The sequence below is a fragment of the Miniopterus natalensis genome, chromosome 4 (assembly GCF_054644295.1).
Source record: "Miniopterus natalensis isolate mMinNat1 chromosome 4, mMinNat1.hap1, whole genome shotgun sequence".
In the NCBI taxonomy this organism is placed as follows: Eukaryota; Metazoa; Chordata; class Mammalia; order Chiroptera; family Miniopteridae; genus Miniopterus; species Miniopterus natalensis.
This window is the reverse complement of record NC_142084.1, coordinates 84,824,084-84,841,943: the sequence shown is the minus strand read 5'-3', so window position 1 is coordinate 84,841,943 and position 17,860 is coordinate 84,824,084. Positions and strand designations below refer to the sequence as shown.

The 17,860-nt window shown below is 47.4% G+C and overlaps 2 protein-coding genes across 2 annotated transcripts in view; one reads left to right on the top strand and one right to left on the bottom strand.

Annotated features, from left to right (window-relative positions):
- CYFIP2 (cytoplasmic FMR1 interacting protein 2) overlaps positions 1 to 17,860 on the bottom strand; it is a 100,267-nt gene that overhangs the window by 35,579 nt on the left and 46,828 nt on the right. Inside the window, exons 19-23 of the mRNA XM_087816945.1 lie at positions 16,836 to 16,912; positions 14,343 to 14,451; positions 12,408 to 12,527; positions 6,369 to 6,568; positions 4,669 to 4,756 (exon numbers count right to left, since the gene is read on the bottom strand). Of these exons, the coding sequence (XP_087673071.1) occupies positions 4,669 to 4,756; positions 6,369 to 6,568; positions 12,408 to 12,527; positions 14,343 to 14,451; positions 16,836 to 16,912 (594 nt within the window). The remainder of the gene's footprint in view (positions 1 to 4,668; positions 4,757 to 6,368; positions 6,569 to 12,407; positions 12,528 to 14,342; positions 14,452 to 16,835; positions 16,913 to 17,860) is intronic.
- On the top strand, positions 2,059 to 2,727 carry FNDC9 (fibronectin type III domain containing 9). The gene has a single exon (XM_016209542.2). The coding sequence runs from the start codon at positions 2,059 to 2,061 to the stop codon at positions 2,725 to 2,727; it is 669 nt and encodes a 222-aa protein (XP_016065028.1).

Genomic DNA, 17,860 nt, shown 5'->3' with positions numbered 1-17,860 from the left:
CCACTCTGCCTCTGAAGGCTATGCTCTAACCAGATCCTTTCTAACCAGATCCTCGGCACACGCATCAGGTAAGGGACATAAACGGCTCTTCTTGGAAATGGAAGTGGCTTTTCCTTTCACACTCTGCTCGGAGGCGGGCCAGGCAATGGTAATGTGAATAGCTACAAACGGGGGATTTCCAAACAGAAGCAGAGGAAGAAAAATAAATAAGGGAGACGGACTGGGTGCTACCAGCTGAGGATGTTGCTAGCATCTTGACAGAAAGCTCTTAAAAATGTCTGCTGTGGGGAACTCAGGCTGCAAAGACAGCCAGCAGCAGGGGGAGGCAAACAGGAGGGGATTCAGGACAAGAAAGGGATTCCTGATCACCCCTGAGGGGAGGGTGTTACGAGGCCGTAGCCTCTGTAACCTTAGTAATGAATTAAGTGCATTTACAGGGATGTGTGGGGTGCTGGGGGTGTGGATGGGTGTGTGTGAGAAGGAGGCCGATGCAGGGGTGCGAAGATTCAGTCTCCTTCGCAGTGACCTCCCTGGAGGGATCCGAGCACACCTGTCTCACCCCTTTCATTCCCCATTTTCCAGGAGGAAATTTCCAGCCCAGTAGAAAGGAACAACTCCTGCTCCTGAGCATTTTAGTTCACTGTCATCCTCAGAGAAGGAAAGGGAGGCTTGAAAAACCACTCAAGGCTGCGCGTCTTTCCGCAGCTCACCTCCTCTAGGAAATACGGGCAGGAAAACAGAAGGTGGGGGGGCGGCCGGGAGCAGAGCAGGCAGCTCGGAATAGAAGTCAGCCTGGCTTAACATCCAATTCCGGTTAAAATCCGACTGTGTTTTACTATGTCGTTACGATCTAAAACAAAACCTTCCGTATTTCATGTGAGAGGAGGAGCGGAGAACAGAGCCGGGGGAGACCTACACATCAACATGCACAGGCTGAACATGGCTGGCTCGGAATTTTAGATCGGGGGAAATTCGGTGAAGGGGAAACGCACGGAATTAAAGAGAAATGAAAAGGCTTGAAGATGGTGCTGCCTCCCCCAAGCAGGGGGCTGCCAGTGTGAAGAGGGCTCGTTTGATTTGCCTGGAGAAACAGCAACGGCTCCTACTACCAGCATCTCATTTCGCAGTAACATTCTATCACTAACCCAGCAGCCCTGCCTTTGAAAACCCAGCGGTTAAGTGGCTTTGAGTCTGGTTCTTGCAGCCGAGTCACCTCAGATTGCTCATCTGTAAAATGGGGATCTAGCTCCGAGGGCGTGATGAAGAACAAAGGAAATTTGTTATTGTAGGCTGAACGCCTGTCATGAGCAGTGACACGGCAACGGCTTGCTAACTGCCGGTGGTGATTACCATTGTTAACATTCGTGGTACCCGTAGCATTAAACAGTAGCACTCATGCTGGTATTAGCAGCTGATTGTATTGACCCAAGAAACGAATTTCCTGGGTACCTTTGGCTTTAAAAAAAACACACAAACAAAATAAGAGGGGAGGCTTTGGGGAGAAATCGGCTGCCAGTGAGTGACTAAACAAATCTCTCATCGTGGGCAACAGAACTGGGCGGCAGAATGTTCTAGATGGCTAAGCTACCAGCACTTGGAGCGGACCTCAGAGGTCCAGAGGGGAAATTTAGGTGAAGCCTTGCCTAGCTTGGAGGTCACAAACCTGTGGTGACTAACGCAGGGATTCTGAGGTTGTTCTGATTCCTCCTTTCATTGCTTTGTGTCTTCTTTTTTTAAGGGTTGGGAGCAATGTTGTACGTAAAGGACCTGAGCCTGGGCAGGATGGGGCCGGGGGATGTGGGCCCATCTTTTCTAGGCCTGAAGGCCACCAGCTTTGGCATGAGAGAGCCCTGACTGGGAATTCTGAACTGCCATTGTTTAGCTATGCCTTGCTGAGTAACATCACCAAGATCTTGGCCTCTACTTTCTTGTCTGTAAAATGGGGGCAGTAGTAGTCTCCATCTCGAATGCCCCATAAGTAGTGGCTATGATGATCATAAATAAATACTTTAATAAGGGGACGTCATGCTTCACTTTGATTCTGGTTGCAGAATCAGGATGAACATCGAGGTTGGGAACGTGTCCTACTCGGGAGCCATCGTTTCCTGGTCGTCCTCGGAGCCCTGCCTGGAGGACTATTACCATATTATGTACAGGCCCAACTGGAACAGCATCTTCTCTGGCTATCTTCGCTACAGCTTCCACCATGAGGAGAAGGTGCCTCGAACCATCAGCTCGGTGGTGCTAGACCACCTCGCCCCTTCCACTTTCTACTTCCTGTGCGTCAGCTGCAAGAAGATCACCTTCCCCCACAGGCACTACTGCACCATGTTCCACACCCTGGATAAGAGCCCGCTGGCTGCCGGGAGCTCCCTGGTGGACCCGCACATCTCCCTGTGGATCCTGCTGGCCATTCTGCTGGCCTGCTTCACAGCCGTCTTAGCTTTCATCTGCCTCCAGTTCTGGTGCATCCGTTGCCATGAGCCTCGCTGGTCTTACAGGGCTGGCCACATGGAGGAGGCCAACGGGCTGGTGAGGTGGCCAGAGGAGGGCCCGGCTCTTGGTCAGAGGGAGGAAGACCTGCAGGGGCTGCCCCTGGTGGAAATGCCACGCAGGGATTCCAGAGCGGGAGCCGAAGCCGAAGCCGACCAGGATGCCCCCGACGAGGGTGCCCCCCAGAGGGAGGGTGGCGGCCAACCTGCCATTCTGCCTCATTTTGAGGAGTGAGAGGTGGGGAGGAGGCAGCCCTCGTCCTGTAGCATAAAGCCCTCCACACAGTAGTTCCTTTGTAAAATGTGTATGTAGATTAGCCACATCTCCCCACAATGCTACAGTCCCTGAGGATCACTGGGTTCAGTGACTGCCCTGTGACTAAGCTCCTCAAGCTGGGGACACCCCCCTATGCTGTGCTAAGGGAGAAGAAACATGGTGTCTCTTAGGAGGGTCCTTTGGGGGGGCGCAGTTAGAAATTTAGAAAATTATTTTAACATTAAAACAAACATGAATAAATTATGATGTAGAAAGTGAAATTTGCATGACTTAAATAAAACATAGTACTTCAGGTAAATCGTGGGGTTGAAGATGGGCTCTGAGTTATGCTGTCAGTCAGCTTTCAGGTCGAAGTCCAGTCTCCTCTGCTATTGGGGAGTTGTTTTGGAAAGTGGGAGAAGGCTGGCCCTACAGCACTTTCCAACTTTCAGGTAATTGCATACCACTTCCTACATCATTTTTGTTTTTTGAGCCATGCACTGTCTTTACTATTACTAACAAATATTTTTAAATTGATTCATTTTTTTAACCTTAAAATTATTTTAAAAGGTAGCTGTACATTAATCCAAACATGAATACCAGCACAGAAGGATAAACAGAACGAGAACAAAATAATAAATTTGATAGACACTATGTATTGCCTACTAAAGACTCCAAGGTTAAGGCCTGCTTTCTAATCTTTGATGAAAGGGGAGATTAGCAAGCACTGGAGAAGTATTAAAGACCTATTAGCACCAACATTAAGTCTTTCTCCTTGATATAATCAACAAGGTTTCAAAGAGAAGTGACAGGGAGGGGTTTTTACTTTGTGAGTCACTAGTATTTAATGTCGTGCCTGTGAACCATCTACAGTGCTGTGTGTAGACATCCCCTGACTTGAGAATCAGACTGGCTGCTCTGGAGAAGACACCTGCACTCTCCCAGCACCATCCTAAGACCTTCTGAGCCCCACCTTTAGGCCTGACCAGTGGGAACTCCTCTTGGTTCATCACATTTCCTAATCTAGGGCTCCCAGACCAAGTGGACTACCTTTCCTAACAATGCCATATTTATCCAGTCAGTTCTTCTTCTAACTTTATCTGAAAATGGGGTCAAACATGGCCATTTTATTCCATCACAAAGAGAAATGTTGGCTTTTTAGATGTTGTTGACGCATTTCACCGTTTCAGTGGCATTTTTTGGTCCTTCCATAAAACCCCCCAGGGTAAGTTGTGGTGACAGGGAGACTCTGAACGCTGTTCCCCTGCCACCACCATGGGTGTGGAAATGGAACTTGAGGAGGGCAGAGGCGATGTGTGTTTTAATCTGTAATATAGCCCCAGCATCTAAAATCGAGCCCAGTGTCTGGCCTAATGTGGGTGCTTAATATATGTCTGTTCAATGAATGGCAGTGGACTGAATAGTCACCCATGGGAATGTTTAGTTTCTTAGCATCAGGATGCATAAGCGTGAACAAAGCAACCAAGACCCAAGATGGGCTTCTCAGTTCTAGCTCCGGTCAACTGGATTTCCCTCTAAGCTTCACCTTTCCAGCTGCTTCCTGTCTGCAAATCCCTTATATCTATAAAGCACAAATCCCAGAAGCACAGGATGATACCACAACGAATCAACCAAGAGATAGGAGGCGACAGGAAACGCCAAGACAAGACACCCCCGTGCATGCCTTACCCCGCTCGCCTCCCCGAGAAGTTCCTGCACAGGATCCAGCCCCTGGTCTGAGTTCACCCCCATCCTTGCTAGTTGTGAACAAATAAAGATGAATAAACTCACAGTCGTTTCCACCTGGCTCTCACGGCTGCCTCCTTACCGCCACTCCTTGCTTTTCTGCTTCAGGGGACCCTTTTCTATTTGCTTTTGCTCACTAGCCCTCTGAGAAGTAGGACGGGCAGGACGACTCACCTTGGACCCGTAGAGGTAATAAGGCTGGACGTTGGCGGGCTTATCTCGTTGGGGCTCTTGGGTGAAAGGAATGGCAGTCCGCACAAAACTAGGGGAAGCAAAGAGATGGGACAGGAGTTAACGGGTCCTGATATTCTTCAGGGAACATGATCTAGTGGGAGCTGTTCTTGATTAGGTGCAACCACACCATTTCTTGGGTGGTTGCTTATAAAGGTACTAAGTCCTTTGACATATACCCATTTACCTACAGCCTCCTCCCCGTCCAGATTCACAGGCTTGATTTGGGGCTGGGGGTGCTCAGGATAGTGGGCTGGGCCTGAAAATGGCCTTCTCCAAGGCTCCACCTCTCCACCCCCAGGTTGGTTTCTCCAGAGCATGGTTCTGCAAACTCTTTCTGTAAAGGCCCAGATGGCAAACATTGTCAGCTTTGCCAGCCAGATGGTCCCCGTCGCAAGTCCTCAGCTCTGCCGGTCGCATGAAAGCATCCGTAAACAATAGTAAATGAATGACTATGGCTCGGTTCCTATGAATTTCAAATAATTTCCACTTGTCACCACATTATAATTCTCCTTTGGATTTCTTCCTCCAAAGATTTAAAAACGTCAGTACCATTCTTAGCTCATGGGCTGTACAAAAATAGTTGGGAATTAGATGTGGCTTGTGGACCAGGGTTTGTAGACTTCTGCTCAAGAAGTTTAAAGGTCCCAAGTCTTAAGAGAACAGGAAGTGCTTCTTGCTAAGTGGTGGGTTCAGGAACATCTGTGGATTCCTCCCAGCCCTCCCATTCATTCAACACATGTTTATTTAATGCCAGTCCTGAGGACACTAAGGACCTGTAAGCACGGCTTTGCTCATCCTTAAGTACTTATTTTGTATGTGAATGCCCCTCACCTCTCCCACCAGGTTTTGAACCTCTGTGGGGATAAGGGATTGGGTCTTGTTTCCATCTGGGTGCCTGGCCCAGGGCTGTGTGCACCTGCAGGAGACATGTTCCACTTGGTCATGCATGTGTGTGCTCTGCACATGTATGACTGTTTGCACACATGCGTTCCCATATGTGATGTCCTCACAAAAGTACCATCTGATCATGTTGCTCCCCTTCCTTAAACTCTTCCCACGATTCATAAATACTTGATTCTAACATAGCTTGTGAAGCAGTACACAGTCTGGTCCTGCATCCTCCTGCGTCCAGCCGTATCTTCCATGGCAACATCCCCCATCCCACCTGCTTCACCCTTCCCAGCTTCCTGGCTCTTTAGAAACTTTGCCTGGAATACTCTTCTCCTGCCTTTTTGCTTTGTTTACGCCTACTCAGCCCCCCCATTGCAACTCAAGCATGCTTGCTCAGAGGAGGAAGCCTCTCTTGAGGGCTGCTTCACTTCCCAGATTGCATCAGGTGGTGACGTTCCCTTTCATGGCCCTGGGGGCTTTCTCCCATCTCCACATTTACTGCTTATTGTATATTTATTGTGTGATAAATCGTTTGATCAATTGTGTGATTGTTTGATGTAGCCTGAAGGCTCCGAGAGTCAGGAAGGTCTGTTAGCCTCTGGCACCCAGAGCCTGCACCCAGGAGGGGCTCAGTGAGATGCCTGCTGCAGGGATGAGCTGACCCCTGTGCTGGGCCTAGTTTGGAGGCTGCTGGCAGCTTCCTGGGGTCCCACCCTGCCCCAGCCCCCTCTGCACAGGGACTCCCTTACCGGTTGGTGGATCCATTGTAGCAGTAGTTGGGGAGGAAGTCGAAGTTCAGCTCCCAGAAGACGTGCAGGGTGATGCGGCCGTAGGGGGCGGACACGTTGTGGTTGGCCTCCCGGAACATGGCGTCGAAGCTGTCCAGGGTCATGTGCTTGCACAGCAGCCGGTGCGTGAGCCGGTTGATCTCCAGCAGCCACTCCAGCTCCTGGCCAGAGAGACCACAGCTGCTGAGGACTTACTCACATACCTTACAGGTGTGCAGCACTTGCCCTTACCCATTCCTGTCACGTAGGCGACAGCCCCTCACACAACCTCCCAACTGCCGACGTGGGGACCAGGACCCCGGCAGTGGCTGTGAAAATGTTCCCCTGTTCCGAGGAGTGGAAGGAAGTGCCAGATGTGGCTGAGGGAGTCTGCAGGCCCCTTCCAAGAAGGGGACCAGAAACCACGCGCAAGTGCCTGTCTGCCCCCCTCTGGGTACAAAGCATGCCTGCTTGCTTTCCACATTCCATTTGTGAGAAAAAGCTTGTCCCTCGGTGTCACAAGTAAAGTAAAAGGAAGCTGCGACTGGCTGTCACCAGAGGCTACATCTCTGCCCTACATTAAGCAATCCTACTAGGTACTTACTATTAGGCCAGATCACATGAAACTACTGATATTTTAGGTCAAACACCATTGAATGTGAGTAATTTCCTATGGTTCAACTTAGTACATGCCGAACAGTATTTTTAGCACTTTATATGTGTTAACTCATTTAATGCTCAAAAAACAAACAAACAAAAACCCCATAAAGTCAATGCTACTGCTGTTCTTACTCTGCACATACAGAAAATGAGAAGCTTTGGGAAGTGAAGTACCTTGGCTCCAACCCAGGAAGCTGGGCTCCAAAGTCCATATTCTTAACAAAGTATAACACCTATAGAAAGTTTGAAAATAGCTGGGAGCAGAATGTCCCCTCCTTTTACTGTAGGTCCCTCAGTCACACAGGGGTTGGTCACAGTGGCAGAGGCTGCAGCTGTGGGAAAGCAGTCTGCTGCTGGCCCACAATGACCAAGGGCCTGAGTGAGCTGTGGGCCCTGACTGTTGGAATCCCACCTTTGGGCAGAGAACAGGCGCAGAGGGGATATTACCCAGACACCACAGGGCACTGCATTTGCAGAGAAGTAAAAGGACAGTGGAACCCTTTGGGCTCGCTTTAGTCCCTAAATACATTGCTATTAAAAGGAACCAGAGCACAGTCTCCTGCTAAGACAGAAGGCAGCCCTATGGTGATGCTTTAGGACACTCCCACACTGTTGTGGTTAAGCCCTCTTTTGAGATGGGACAACTGTTCCTGTTTCACAGTGGGAAAAACTGAGGCCCAAGGTCACACAGGACATATATAACAGGGCTTAGGTTGTGAATCCAGGTCTTCTGATTCCAAATCATGTGCATTTGGCCCCAGTGACATAGCTAGTTGCCTGGAATAAGGAAACAATTGCTAAGAAAGCCTTCTGAAAAGTAATGATGATTTTAAAGCATAAAAGCAAAATGAACATCAGAAGGGCAGTTCACCAGAGTGCAGCCAGGAGCTGGGGCAGCCAGGGGGCCAGCTTAACGTCTGGGACATGGAACTCCGGTGTCTACGGTCACAGGAGACAGCCCCACACCAGGGACTCAATTCCGTTCCCATCAGCCACGAGGTCCCCCTAACCCTGGTTGGGTCCACAGTGTGGTCGGGTGGAAGCCCCAGGCCACGCTTCCAGTCTTGGAGCTTTGCCACTCTGAAACTCAGGTTCTGTGGCCCTAAATTGGGGACACAGAATTGAATCACAGCTTACAAATTTAAATGGTGGAAGGGGCCAGACAGGTCAGGTAAGTGAGACAAGTGAGGCAGGAGAGAGCCCCAGGGCTGGGTTGTCTGTGGCAGATCAGGGCGCCCCCGCCTGGAGGAAGGAGGAGCTGCTATCAATTCCATCTGATTGTTGCCGCATGGGAGCAGGGCTTAGTGGTGGCAGATGCTGCCATTTCTCAAAAGAAGGTCAAAATCTGGCTTCCAATTCTGGAATGGCAGCTGGAAGACTGAGAGTCCAGTCATCGTGCACCGGGAAGTAGATGAGGGCAGCAATACAGGATCAGCTCTCCTCTTCGGTCTCTTGGGGCCCAGCTAGCTGGACTGTATCTTTGTTCCCATTCACTTAGGATGGGTAAAAAAGTAATAAAATAATAAAAGGAATAAACACTAATGAGTTTATTTCTAAGATCAACAAGTGGTCCTGCTATGGGGATGACAGCTGCAGATAAGAAACCAGGGAACAACTGCTGTCCTAATGTTCTGTGTTTTTAAGTCTCACAAATGCCCGTCGGTGTTGACAAGAGACCGAAGGAGAGTTCTCAGCTCTGTTGATGTGGCGGCTGCTGGAAGGGGAGGTCTACTCTGCCTGCCCTGCAGCAGTACAGGGGTGTCTTGTTGTGATGTAATCCCAGCTGTGGTCTTGCATCAGCCATGTCCTTCCAGCCTTCCCATCAGGAGGGCCCCTGCCGTGGGACGCAGGGCTCAATGCATCAGGGTGCAGGGGACTTAAAAGACCACATTAGTGGTTCAGGTACCTTCAGCAAGGATATCAGCATTTCACAGTAATGTTGGTTTACTAAGGAAATAAAAACCAAAATGGGCAATTTCTGTGAAATAGTGGAAAGAGCTCTTCAAAGGCAACCAGAAAGCTTAAGTGTCAGCCACATGTGACTGTTATAAGCTCTGTGGCCTCGGGGAGGTGAGAAGATCGGGGACCTCGATCTCTGGTTCAATGAGACCTGGTAGGTCAGATATATGAATGAAGTGTCCCAGGGCGGCTTGCGGCAAACCAAATGCAGCCCAGCCCAGCTGACAGGAACGGCTAGGCAACTGTTAGTGTTTGGGAAGACTGGTCTGGTGCTCCCTGGGCATCTGCACGTCTATTCAAATTCTTCCAAATGTTAAATGTTGGCTTACACCCAGCAGTCGTGGCTCAGTGGTTGAGCACTGACCTATGATCCAGGAGATCACAGTTCGATTCCGGGTCAGGGCACACGCCCGGGTTGCGGGCTCGATCCCCAGCCGGGGGCGAGCAGGAGGCAGCCAATCAATGACTCATCATTGATATTTCTATCTCCCTCTCCCTCTCCCTTTCTCTCTGTGAAGTCAATAAAGATATATGTTTTTAAAAAATGTTGGCTCAAAATTTCAAGTATGCTCTGCGGCCTGAACACAACAGGCTGCCAGCTCTCAGCTTTAGCATCAGATCTCTTGGAGCATCTCTAACCCAGCTGGGTTGGAGAACAGTGGCTGGCAAGGAATCTCTGCAGCCCTCCCAGCTCGGCATCAGGCTCCTCCCCATCTCAGACTGGAGTGTCCAAGGTGGAGGGAAGGGCTGGGGGCAGCACATTCGTCGGTTTGTTTTTCAAAAGAGGCAGAAGCTTCTCAGTAGAGGTGAGTGGAGGCCTCCTGACCCCAGAGGAGGAAGCATCCCTGGGGCCTCTTCTTCAAGGGCTTCATGGGAAGTGGCTATTCTCCTGGGGGCCATCGCTCTCACCTGATAAACACAGGCTTTCACTGTTTGTTTTCATTTTGTTCTCAGCTCAAAGAACATTCAGTGCCTTTCAGGGGCTGGGGAAAGGCCATGGACACCCACAAATACCCTAAACCAGTTTTTCCATAAGATATGCTCATTCATTACCAGAAAACTGAAGACACAGATAAACAAAAAAAGGTGAAAACAAAAAATCCCGTTTGGAGATAATCACTGCTAACATTTTGGCATAAACAAAGGAAAATCTATTTCTTAAAATAGACTTCCCAGAAGAAGGTGTGCTATATTACAGCCACTTAAAGCAAGTGACCAGGGCTTAAGTGGGCAGCTGGGTCAAGTCCGCTTATGAAATGTTGCTGAAAATTCACCCGGAGAACATTTCATGGAAGCTCCAAATTTCTGTTTCTCTCATCTGTTTTTTTCAGAGGCTATTATTTATTAAGTGCAGTTAACTATGCAAAACTCTTTCCAGATAGTATCTCATTTCATCATTATTACAACACTATGAGGTGAATTCTAATATTCTCTCCATGAGCAGGTAGGAAAACAGGTTTAGAGAAGATAAATAACTTGCCAAGATCACCTAGCTAGTAAGTGGCAGAGTCTGGCCTGAGCCCTCAGGTCTTTCTGACTCTAGAGCCCTATTTCTTAATCACTTTTTTTCCAATGGCACAGGTGCCTTGATTTTTAAAATTTTTTTTAAATGTTTTTATTGATTTTAGAAAGAGAGGAAGCGAGAGGGAGAGAGAGAGAAACAATGATTGGCTGCTTCCTGCAAGCCCCCTGGGATCGAGCCTGCAACCAGGGTATGTGCCCTGACTAGGAATTGAACCCGTGACCTCTGGGTGCATGGGCTGATGCCCAACCAACTGAGCCACACCGGCTGGTTAATCACTTTTTTTAAACTACTTCGTCCATTTAAAAAACAACACCACCCTCTTATTTTGAAATAATTTTAGACTTACACAAAAGTGAAAACAGCCGAGTTCTTCTACTTGGCTCTTTTTTTGGTGGGAATGTCATTTGAATTAGGTTTATGTGCTTTTGTTCATGATTAGATTGAGAGTATGCATTTTGGTAAAAACACTACAGAAAAATATATATCAGGGGATACATGACTATGTCTCACTACTACCAGTGATACTAACTTTTGATGCCTGGTGAAGAGGGTGTCTGCCGAGTTTCCCCACTGTGAACTTGCTACTCATCTATTTGGAGTTAATAAATGTCTGGAAGGAGAACATTTGATATTACTATGCAAGTATCCCGTTTCTTCCCAAAGTTTTTTTCCGGGGGTAATTTTATTATTGTGGGACTTAGGGAGTAATTTTTTTATTGTGGGAAAATATACGTAACATAAAATTCACCATTTTAACCATTCTTTAACATACAGTTCTGTGGCATTAAATACCTTCACATTGTAACCATCACGACCATCCATCCCCAGAACTTCTTAATTTTCCTCAATGGAAACTCCATACCCATTAAACACTAACGCTCCTTTCCTGAAACTACCATTCCCCTTTCTGTCTCCATGAATTTGGCTACTCTGAGAAATCTTCTAATAAGAGGAATCATGATATATTCTGCATAAGTTGTGTTTACTGTCCTAGCTGGTGTGGCTCAGTGGGTTGGGCACTGTCCCATACACCACAAGGTCGCTGGTTCGGTTCCTGGTCAGAGCACATGTCGGGTTTCGGGCTCAATCCCCAGTAGGGGGCGTGCAGGAGGCAGTCTATTAATGTTCCTCTCTCACATCCATGTTTCTCGCTCTCTCCCTCTCCCTTCCCCTCTCTCTTAAAAAATAAAAACAAAAAAAATTTTTAAAAACTTTAAAAAAAAAGGTTCTGTCCACTAACTTTAGATCCATGTAGTGATCTAACGATGACTTTCTATTTCCCTCCCTCCTACTCACCTGCTTTTGACAGCATTAAAGATTAAAGTCTTCCTCTGATTCACTTAAAGACTGACTGATCGATCAAGTTTATTCTAATGCTTGGAGAAAATTAACAGAGATGTTCAAATGCTGTTTCATAGAAGGGAGAAGGTCCATGCTTGTGCATCAGGACCTTTATATAATTTGCAGGTCTCCTGGCAAAATGAAAATGTGGGGACCTTTTGTCAAGAAATTATTAAGAATTTTAAGGCGGCGACACCAGAGCAGCAAAGCCAGCACAGAGCCCCTCGGTGCTACGGCACACCCATGAGGTTGACCCTGTTCTGCAACCTTCTCTGGCTTCACAGGACCACTCGCCTACTTGCTCAGATCTGTAGATGCTAAAGGGCCAGCAGCTGTGCCCCGCATTGGCCCTCCTCAGAGATTTCAAGACCCCGCACCACTCCCTCTCCAGGCAATCAGGGGGGTAAGATCATTCTCATCTGAAGTCTATTTTTCCTGCTCCGTTCAGATAGGAAAGGACTCACTGCTTCTCTTTAACTGGCCCAGTCCTGGGCTCACACAACGTCCAGCTAGAATCCCAGCGCCCTGTCTCTTACCACAATGGAGGTGAGGTCCTCACTTTCAAAGCGGCTGATGGCCTGGTCCAAGGACTTGTACATGGCGGCAGAGATGCGCTGGGTTATGAGTCTGTTCAGGTCAATCGATCTACCCAGGAGCTGGAGAGAAGACGGAGAGAGGAGAGTCACGTAAGGTTTGCACAGACACATGACGCCTAAAGGCAATGCACTGGGGCAAATGGGGACTCTGTAGAAACAGTACTGTTAGATTTCCTGAGTATGACAGTTTTATTCTGATTAGGAGAGAATGTCCTTGATCTTAGGAGCTAGGTGCTGAGGTGTTCAGGGGTGAAGTGTCATGATATATACAACTTACTCTCAAATGGCTAAGAAAAAATGTATATTCTTTAAAAATAAACATTTCCACATATTACTTATATTTATATGTAAATATATTTTATATAGTTACTGTATTTGTGTGTGAGAGAGAAACATACACATGAGGGAGAGAAAGTGAAGTAAATGTGGTAAAACATTAATAACCATGAGCTCATCTCTATAGAGTATATATGTGCTCAGTGTATTACTCTTCCAAGTTTTCTGTAGTTTTGAGATATAAAATGTTGAGGGAAAATACAATTCATTCAGGCTGTAGGAGGAGGCTGAGGACAGGCTCGCATCCTGGGCCATGCTGACACCCTAAACTGAGCCCTGAGGTTCTTCCGGAACCTGCTGCGCTCCAATTCACAGTCACCGGGACGAGCCGCCCCTCAGCAAGGGCCTGTGGTGTGCCTTTGTGGGGATGAATGTGAAAGAGCACGAAGGGCTGGTTACAGAGTGGAAAACGCAGCTTGTAGTAACTTCTGCTGGGGAACACATGGGCATTATTGCAGATGCTACGCAGAGAGCAATAACCATTTACTGACTACCTGTTGTGTGCACTGCACTTCGCTAGGTGCCCAAGGATTGCTCTTAACTGTTTAATTTTTTTTCTACTAGTCTTCTGGGGTGAATTTTCTACCAGCTGACTAGGGCCCTTTTAAAGCCATCTTCCGCACACATAAAGTCCTCGGTATTGAATGCCCTGTGGCTAATTCTGGCTGCATTTGTGAGTGACAGTCATAGTTTTCTGAGAGGCCGATGGAAGGGCTCGAGCCCCTGCTGTTAGCAGAGATGAAAATGTTCTTTTTCCTCTTACGATTCTCCATTTCCCTTGGATTTCTCATAGCAACGGGAATGTCCAGGATTCCAAGGCAACCCTTTTCCTCTTCCTCTAGAGCATCCTCTTAGTGGAGGCTCTGCTCTCCTTCACCTGAGTCTTTTCCACAAACACCGTGGACCACACGGTCAGCACGCAGAGGCCAGAGCATAAAGGCCATTTCAACGCCTCTGGGTTGCCAGCAGGGCGTAAGAGAAGGGAGCAGTCTGCTGGGGCCACTCTTACTTTGTCTGCCTGGTTCCGTTAATGTTTTTTTTAGCAAGAATATGTTTCTGAGCTCTTGACAGCATTTCCTCTACACCTGGGGTCCAATGCTAACTGAAACTAACTCCTCGAAAACAAACCATCATTTCTACCCCGGGTTTAATTTAGCCTGACATGCTTCTTTCCCAAGGCCCCGGGGCTCGCCTTCACTCGAGCCAGCATCTGAGCCTGGGCGGGACAGATCTACCCATTTCTGAGCAGCAGCCCCGGTGAAAGGAAGTGGGCTGCAGCTCATGCTGGGGAGACAAAGGCTTCGGTGGCCACTGCTCCCGACGTGAGCTGCAGGCGAGCTGGGAAGCCTAGAGCTTGAACCAGAGGAAGCTCGATGCCTTTCCAGGGTTTATACGCTCTGAGGCTGTGTTACACCTACGCTTAGAAGTCCACACAGTATGCAGGGCAGACAACACAGTACTGACTTCTGATCTCCATGTCAACGTCCCAGCTCCTCTCCCCTGCCCGACCCAGCGCCACTGGCTTCCTTTCACTATTACCTGGACGTGCCTCTGCTTCAGCAGCGTTTCGTAGCGGTTGGACGGCGGGTAAGGAATGATGACTCCGTAGTTCTTACATTCGGCTCTAAAACGTTTGTCCAACAGGACACTGGAAGGGATGAAAGTTAAATAAGAGACCAGCCAACATGACAGTGGACAGTCTGCAACTGCCAGCCACGTCTGTTTTAGGCCATAGGATCTACTCATGAAGCACTCTTGTATATATTTTAAATATAACTTCTTTTCTGTTCCAGAGCAAACTTCTTTAAATTTCTTTTCAACCACAAGAGCTCAATATGTGAAACAGAATTTCTAAGTTAAAGATCAGTAGCACAGAGGTTGAGCTGCTTTACTTTTTTATTCATTTACCAGGAAAAAAAGAAGCTAACCTAAAAAAAAAGAAACGAGTGCATGCCTGGCATATTGCGGACCCTTTCTCGGGACAGAATGCTCCCAATAGGAAACATTTTAAGTCCTCGGAATACAAAGTTCCTGCCCTCCTGACGCCTATGTTCTAGTGAAGAGAGACTGACACACACACACACAAAAAAAGCAGAGGGGATAAAATAATATTAAATAGTATACGTCTGCATGGTATTTATTATTTATCAGGTGTGCACACACTCACGCACCTGTCACTTTTAATCTCACAGCAATCCTATGAGTTAGATACACCATTATTTCCTTTCATACTGAGGCACAGACTGCAGATTAATAGGTGCTCTGAAAATAATAACACAGGACGATTTGGTGTTAGGAGGTCAGAGAAAGCCTCTCTGGACAGGTTTTGTTGGACAGAGACCTCAGTGTGAAAAATGGCCAGATCTGGGGGATGAACCTCTCAGGCGCAGTGAGCTTGCAATGTTTGAGAAAAGGAAAGGTGGCCAGTGTGAATAAAGGCAGGGCATGGTGAAGATTGTGGTGCAAAAATGAATTTATAAAGTTAGTCCAAGGGCCAGACCATGTGGGGCTACATAAGCCACAGGAAACAGGTGAGATGTTCTCTAGATGTAACTGGAAGTTATTGAAAGGAAGTCAATAAGCAGGACAGTGACACAATCTCCAGTAAAGAGACCAGCCACCCACTAATGAGCCTACAGGGCACCTGAAATGCGGTGGGTCCGAGTGGAGATGCACTATGAGTATTAAAAATACATACTAGATTTTGAAGACTTAGAAAAAAAACACACAACTATCTCTTTAATAATTTTTCATTGTTCCATGTTGAAATTACAGTGTTTTAGATAGATTGGATTACATATTACATAAAATATATTGTTAAAATTAATTTCACCTGTTATTCTTTTTTAAAATATGGCGACTAAAATTTTTAAAATTAAATTTGTGACTCATATGTATAATTGCATTACATTTCTTTTTCTTAAAAGATTTTTATTGATGTGTTTTAGAGAGAGAGAGAAGAAGGGGGGAGAGAGAGAGAAACATTGATGTGAGAGGGAAACATCGATGGGCTGCCTCTTGCATGCTCCCTACCAGGCATCGAGATTGAAACCTGGGCACATGCCCTGACCGGCAACCTTTCGGTGCACAGGAGGATGCCTAACCAACCAAGCTGCACAGGCCAGGGAGAACTGCATCATATTTCTAATGGACAGCACTGCTCTGGCCCATCCTCTCCCTCCTGTGACCTGTGGAGACCTTCACATGTACTAATTCACGTTAGCCCTAAGAGGCAGGCATGCTGTTATTTTTTTAACTTTTCAAGTAATACATACAACGTATTAGTTTCAGGTGTACAACAGAGTGACCTGACATTTATATCCCTTCAGAAATGATCATCGTGATAAGTCTAACAATTGTATCAGCATACGGAGCTGTTACGATATTATTGACTATATTCCCTGTGCTGTACGCTACGTCTCTGTGGCTTTTTTATTTTATAACTGGAAGTCTGTACCTCTTAGTAAACTTGACCCTTTTCACCCATCCATCCACCCCTTCCCTCTGGCAACCGTTAGTTTGTTCTCTGTGTCTATGAATTTATTTCTGTTTTTGTACTGTTTGTGTGTTTAAGTTTTCCAGATTCCACATATAAGGGACATCATGCAGTACCTGGCATGCTATGATTACTATGCTTCTGCCACAGGGACTTTGCACAGGTACTTCTTTTTCCCTATATTTTCCTGTGCCCTCCTTCACCTAGGTCTACTTAACTCCTGTCACCTTCAGAAAGGAACTCAAATGTTCCTTTTTCAGGATAGTTTTTCCAGTTTCACAACCCAGGTATGTGCTCTGACTGGGAATCGAGCTGGCAACCCTTTGGTGCACAGGAAAACGTTCAACCAACTGAGCCGCTCCGGCTGGGCTCATTAGTTTTTACCAATGTCTGTCTTCCCCAGGAGGTCCAGCACCATATCGGTCTATTTTCCTCTCCTATATTCTAGCACCCAGTTCAGGCCCATGGAATCACTTAGGTTCCCCTCTGTGCTGAAGAAGGGAGGTTTTGCACCAGCAAACCCCAGGCTCTCCTACCTGCCGGCCATGGCTTTGTAGTAAGCAAAGATCTGGTCCGCCAGCTTGTAGACGAACTGATCAAAGCACAGGTTCACCTGGCGAAGAGGAAGCAGGAAACGTCAGCGGGGTCTGTCCAGCTTCATCACAGAAACCAGGCAACTGAAAGAGGGCAGTTGGGCAGGACTGCCTAAAGCGTGCTGTGGGGCGAGAGACTTTGAAGGAAAAAGAAAAAAGATTCTATGGCCAAGTTAACCTTGGGAAATCTGGTCCCCTTGTCCTCGGTGAGGCACAGAGAAGGCAAAGTTCAAAAAGCTGTTGAGGGACCTCCCTCCCCTAGGTCCCCTCCTTGATGTTCCAAGGGGCCTGCCCAGGGGGAACTCAACAGACAGGTCTTCATATCCTGTAATTACTCATGTCCGCCTCCCCTGGCCACCTCTCACGATAGACTTTCTTGTCTTTTCCTTTCATTGTACTTAACCTTGCTTTGCAAATAAAAAAGTAGATGGTCATTAGAAATTTAAACATTGAAAAACATATATTGCTTAAAAATCTTTGATTTGCAATGAACAAGGGACTGTCTTGCCACTGATGTTTCATCACATTGGTGATGCTCGGGTGGGAAGAAAGTTCACATCAGACACAGAGGACCCAATCCCCCCACATGGCAAGGGCAGGAAGTGGCCCAGGGTGCAATTTCAAAGAGACGCGCTGTGGGAGAAGCAGCGTGGCAGAATAACATCAAAGGACACAGATCATATTTAGGTGGTTAATCTTTGATTCTTTCTTACCGAATTCTCAGCTCTATAAGGCTCTTAATTCAAAGAAAACTTCAAGGGCACTGGGCCTCCTCCAGGCAAAGAGCCTGCAGGGTCCAGGTGGGGGGGTGCCCACTCGTACCCCATGATCCTCTTCTAAAACCAGCTTTGAGTATGTTTGCCCAAATGGCCCAGGCCCTTTCCAGGCCATGTGTACTCTTTTTCCTGGGTTTCTGTGCACCCCGAGGGCTGGCCAAGGGGCCACTGTTTTGGGGCAAGATGGTAGCC